General features: G+C 53.7%; 1 protein-coding gene across 1 annotated transcript in view; it reads right to left on the reverse strand.

The window, feature by feature from the left end:
- CACNA1I (calcium voltage-gated channel subunit alpha1 I) overlaps positions 1-6,000 on the reverse strand; it is a 110,791-nt gene that overhangs the window by 53,463 nt on the left and 51,328 nt on the right. The window contains exon 6 of the mRNA XM_039863408.1: positions 948-1,107. Coding sequence (XP_039719342.1) covers positions 948-1,107 — 160 coding nt within the window. The remainder of the gene's footprint in view (positions 1-947; positions 1,108-6,000) is intronic.

Below are 6,000 nucleotides of genomic sequence, written 5' to 3' on the forward strand. Positions count from 1 at the left end.
GACGCTGCTGATTCCTCACCGCTGGGGTTCTGTAGATGTCAAACTCTTCAGACAACTCAGCCCAGCTCCTCTGAGAGCCAAAGCTTGATTTCTGTTTAAACAGCTTCTCACAATCGCTTCTCCGAGGAGTAGCCCAAAACCCTGCTTTTAGACACCAAAAGGCCGAGCGCAAGCTGACCTGTTCCTGATGACTCAGTCGTTCGCAGGGAGGGATGTCTGCGCGGCGGGCAGCCAGCTTCCCTGCCTGCTCGTGAGGTTTTCGGCCTTCCTTCTCCCCGTCGACATCACTCCCGCTTGGGTCTCAAATGCCCTTTGCCTTCCTATCTGGCCTCATTCTATCACTGACCCTTGAACACCAAGAGGTCGGGGGCGCTGACTGCCGCGCAGTTAGAAATCCACCTGTAACTCTTGACTCCCCCCAAATTTAACTACTAATAGCCTGCTGTTGACTGGCAGCCTCGCCAGTAACATAAACAGTCGAGGGACTCGTATTTTGTGTGCGTATTAGAAACTGTGATCTTACAATAAAGTACGCTAAAGAAAATGTTATTAAGAAGATCATAAGGTTCATCTATGAGTTTTTGCAAATTGTCCCACATCTCCATTTTTCCAACTTATTTACTGAAAAAGATCCACGTGTAAGTGGACTCATGCGGTTCAAGCCCGTGTTGTTCAAGGTTCGACTGTACTTTGCTGCTTCCACTCTGTTGGCCCCAATTCCCAATGATCAAGTAAGTTAAACCTGTGTATTAAGTAAGAATCGCTAGGAGCTGAATGTGCATCTGAGGGCCTCTTTCAGCCCGGGGCTTTGAGACACCAATTTTGAGAGCTCAGAGGCCTCCTGTGCTCATGTTAGTGTCCAGCCGTTCACAGGAGACCCACCACCTGGGGATCTGCCCAGGTAAAGCTGGCTGGGAGCTGCCTGCGTGACGGGGGGCTGCACTCACATGGTGAAGTTCTCCTCCAGGAAGCAGCGGTTACGCAGCAGGCCGGCCCAGAGCTGCACCCCGATAATCCCGAAGATGAAGAAGACAAAGAAGCAGAGCAGGAGGACATTCCCCAGCATGGGCAGCGTGTCCAGCAGCAGGTTCACCAGGATCCGCATACCTGGGAGGGGGAAGGGCGAAGGGATGGTCAGACCAGAGAGGGGATGGGGAGAGTGGGGTTAGAGAAGCCGCGAGAGGCGGTGGGAGGAGAGGTGGGGACACCCAGGCCAGGCCGGGGCTTCTTACTGCTCCCAGCCTGCTCAGTGGACACAAGAGAGACGGTATCTGCCCTTCCACCCAGAGGCTGTGGAAATGGCTCTGGGCCCCACCACGCTGCCACTAGATTGTGGATGAATAAGCAGGCATTTAGGGAGCGCCTTTTATGTGCCGAGTACTCTTCTGGGTAATGCACAAATATGACCTCCTTCAGTCTTGATGACAACTCTGTGAGGTTGATAATATTACCCCTATTTTATAGAAGAGGCGACTGGAGACTCATAGAACTGAAGTTAGTTGCCCAGGTCGCACAGCTAGAAAGTGGCAGGGTCTGGATTTAAACCAGGTGTCCTGACACCCAGGGCATGGCACAAAGGCTGGCTCATCTCACTATGCCCAGGATCCATCCAGGATGGGCACAGCTGGTGCCTAGTGAATGTGTCCTGAATGCCCTTTATCTCCAGGGCAATCAGAAGTCCCCTGAGCAAGCCAGGACACACCAGTACCATCCAGAGCCACCCTGCTGACCCAGCCCACTGTGTGATGGAACCAGGCAGAGCCATCTACAAAGAGACGTGGCCTACAAGGGACTCGGATCTGGCCTGATGTCAGGAGAAGCCTTTTCCTTTCCCAAGAAATAGCTGCGAGGAACCAGTCAAGCCAGTGGCAAAAAGAGGAGAATATGGGGAAATGGGAATGGAGACAGGAGTCCTCTGCGAGGGCGGAAGGGTGACCTGGGGGGAACTCTAGGCAGGCATAGGAAGGGGAACGGAATGTGTTAGTCATACCCTGGAGGAGCCAAGCATCCTGAAACCCAGCAGGCAGAGAGAGAACGCCTATGGACGCACATAGCCTCTAACTTAGAGATCCCGATTCAAATCCTGCCCTGCTGGCCTGGGGGACTTGGGCCAGTCCCTTTCCCTCTTGGAGGATGAGGCCCCTCACCAAAGGGGCCCAAGAAGGCAGCAGTCACCCTGCAAATGTACTCTGGCTCTAGGGCCACACCCAACTCTCAGCAAACCCTGGGGCTCCCATCCCACAGAGAAAATAGAGAAGAAGCTCAGCTTCCGGCCCCACCCCCCACACTCTGCGGGATAGGAGCCTTCACATCCGTCTCCCCATTCTTCCCTTCTCCCCACTCCTGACCATTCGAGTGCCTCCTCCGTGTTCTCTTCCTCCAGGTTCAGGGGTTCTCCCAGATTCATCCCACCCCCACCTGTGAAACTGACGTGCTCTCCCAAGTCTAGGTGATGTCATCCACCGGAATGACTTCAGTAACTATCTGTGTGTCACTCACTCCTTCCTGACTCCTCGCATGGAAAACTAGCCTCTCCAGTCTGGAGAATCCACAGGAATGCAAGCCCCAGGCGGGTGGGCCACCTCTTTGCCCTGCCGCCTTTCCCAGTCCTATGAAAAAGGCGCCACTCCCTTACACCAGTACCTGTGGTTTGGGTGGGCTGACATGGGGATCATGTGACCTAGGCCTGGCCAATCAGCATATTCTATTCCCCGAGCCCCAGGGTTGGTCCAGAATGGTCATGTGACCCCAGCCAGAGCCAATGAAAGTCAGCCCTGAGACTTCTGCTGGAACTACAGGAAAAAAATGCTTTCTTTCTGTAGAGGTCGCAAGCTGAGCGGAGTTAAGCGTGGAGCTGCTGGGGCCATCTTGCCTTGGGAGGGCATTACCTGCCTGAGGTTGAAACCAGCCCAGAGAAAACAGAGCCCAGGACAGAAAAGGGGCAATTCCTGACAGCAGCCACTCTCTGGAACATATCTGGGCAAGTCACCACCACACATGAAAATCTCTGATCTTCTCATCACCTACAGACGATAGGGTTTGTGAACCCCTGGCCGGGGAACAGATCCCTGGAAGCGCTGCAGGTAGTCCATGAACCTTATGAAATTGCTATATAAGATGCAGGCACGATGCCATGAATTTTTCTGGGGAGAAGGTCCACTCAAGTGTTTGTGGCCTCAAATATGGTCATGAGCTGGCAGATCACCCTTGATTGCACGACCGCCCAAGAACAAACACTGCCTACCTCTCCAGCTAGCTTCATCCATATCTCTGTCTCTCTCTGTCTTTCTCTCTCTCTCTCTCCCACTCCTCCCTTCTGTCCTCCCTCCCCCCTCACCAATTTGCACCCTATGCCTAGCCATGCCAAATTATTTGAAGTTCCCTAAATATACCATGGGATTTCACACCTCCATGCTTTTACTCACATTATCTTCTCTTTCTGAAATATCTTTCCATCTCTCTTGTGCCTGGGAAACCCCTATTCAGCCACCACAGCCTATCTGAAGCTCTGTTTTCTCTCTGTGAAGACTTCCCATACTGTTTCTCATTCCATCCCAGGTAGAGTTCATCCCTCTCTCTTCTGCTCTGGGCAATCTCAGCACCTTCGACCTACTCTAGGCTGCTGTGTACAGTTGTTCAGGTTACATACTGCACAACCTTGGAGGCCCCATCAATATCTTGCCCTAGTGTATAGTTATCTGTTTACCTTCCTGTCTTTTCCACTGGGCTGTAAGCTCTCGGGAACAGGGCCTGTGTCTGAGTCACCTCAGTGTTCCCAGAACTCAGCAGGTCCTGGCCCAGGACAGAGGCTCAGCTAACATTTGTTGAATGACAATTTATAATGCGTGACGTGATAAGTTATGGGGAGAGAGTGGAAGAAAGAAGAGGGGAGGATAGAAAGATTGTGATAAAGGGAACAGTGGCCCTGTTCAGATTTTTATTTACTCCAGGGGTGATGCTGAGGTGGTTATTAACAAGGGTGATTATTTGGGATTTGCATCATGAGCTCTGTGTGAAGTGATTTCCAAATCAATAATTAATGCCTATCCCCAACCTTCCTCTCCACAAAATTAGGTCAGCCTCCTCTCAGGAAAAGCAGTGGGGCTCTCTTAAAGGTTGCTGCCTCCAACTGAGAGCAGACTAGGGGGAGTGAGGGCTCAATACCCCACTCCCTATACCTGTCTCCCAACAGGCTAGCCAGGGGACACGCGGAGGAGGGCAGCCAGGAAGCAAAACAGGTGCCCTATGATCCATCCGAATGTTAAGTAAGTCAGTGCAGGCCTTTCTGCTGCCCCATCATTCATTCATTCATCAAACACTTATCAATACTGCTGCATGCCAGGCACAGTGCTGGCCACATGAGGGGTCCAAAGACGAGCAAGTCCTGTTTTTCACCCCCTCAGAGCTTGCAGTCTAGCAGCAGGGGACAGGGGACCACAGTGATGGGGAAAAGGGCTCTGCCTGGAGGACCGGGGGGAGCTCTGGGCACATTCCTGGAGGGACTGACTTGAGCTGGGCCCTGCAGATGACAAGAGCTTGTGGCAAAGATGCAGAGGTGTGACCGTTCACAGAGTACACCGGGCCATGCCAAGGGGCCGAAAGAGTGCAGGCCTCTGTCCTACGTGACTGGTCAGGGAGAACCCTCAGCAAAGCCTGGATGGGCTCTGGGCTTTAAACGAGAAGGCGCAATGCCGGAGGCCACGCCTGAGGCCAGAGGCAAGCACAGAGGGCCAGGTGGCCACTGCCAGGAGGGGCCGGACCAGAAAGGCCTCCGGGAGGCAGCTCAGCACAATCCCGCCTGCCTGCTCGTGGCTGCTCCCCTGGGCCCGGCTTTTGTTGCTCAATTAATTACATTTCCCTTGTTCTCCGGGATATTAAAATTCTGAAAGGCTCCTGAAAACCTGCCCGGTTGGCTTCCCTGAATGGCAGCCGGATCCCTCCCCACCTCCCACACCCCTCTGCCGAGCTGGGCCCCAGCTCACTTCGAGATCCTCTCTGGGGCCCGGGGAGTCCCAGAGCCACAGAGCCAAGGCATAATTAGCTGATTTGGGACTCAGAATGAATTCATCACTTCAGTGCCAGGGAAAGGGAGCTGTGGGATTAGGGAGTCAGGGAGGACTCCTCGAGACCCCAGCTAATCCTCTTTTTATGCCCACAGTCAAGTAATTAGCCAAGGTGAGTTGGACGGTGCCACCCTGCCCTCAGTTTCCCTGGCACCGGACACAGAAGGTGAAGCAGAGAGGAGAGAAAAACAAAAAGACAGAGAGACAAAGAGAAAAGTAAAACAGAGACAGAAAAAAAATGGAGACGGAGAACAGAGATGGAGAAAAAGAGAAACCAAGAGAAACAGACAGAGACAGAGAGGCTGCTTTCAAGACCAGTCATCATCTGCTTCAGACCACTCATGTCCCTCCACACCTTCCCCCGGCCAAGCCCTCCTCCTCCAGGCAGTCTTCTCTGATTCTCACTCCCCAGTTATCCATGAAGCCCTTGGTTCTGCTCTCTTAGTAACACAGTCCTGGCCTTCAGCCTGGCCTAGAGGCCAGCCAGGCCTTGATGGGCATAGTCTGCAGGCAACTCCGTGAGCGTGGTTGAGGGCCCTGCTTCCCCCACTACCCCCGCTAAGAACGGAAAGGGGACAGCAGAGGCCCCAGGATGTCCAACGCAGCCCTTATCCCTGCAAATACCCAGAGCACCAACTCAGGACAAAATATCTTGGTCTCGGTCCCGGCTGGGCAGCTTCGAGGCAGAGCTTGCCCTCTCTGGGCCCCAGTAGCCTCGTCTGCAGAAGAGGACAGTGGTTAGCGTCCAGTCAGACTCTCAGGAACACCGCAGGACAAGGACACCTCGGAAGCAAGAGCCCCCTGAAGTCAGAAGCTGCCAGCAGCTCATCTACAGGGAAAGTGCAAACCCTTATCCCACCCTCTCCCCTTCCCCACTCACAGGCCCCCACAATCTGGCCCCAGCCTATCTCCCCAGCCTCACCCCCTCTGCCATGCC

The sequence above is a fragment of the Pteropus medius genome, unplaced genomic scaffold, assembly GCF_902729225.1.
Source record: "Pteropus medius unplaced genomic scaffold, Ma_sr-lr_union100, whole genome shotgun sequence".
Lineage (NCBI taxonomy): Eukaryota > Metazoa > Chordata > Mammalia > Chiroptera > Pteropodidae > Pteropus > Pteropus medius.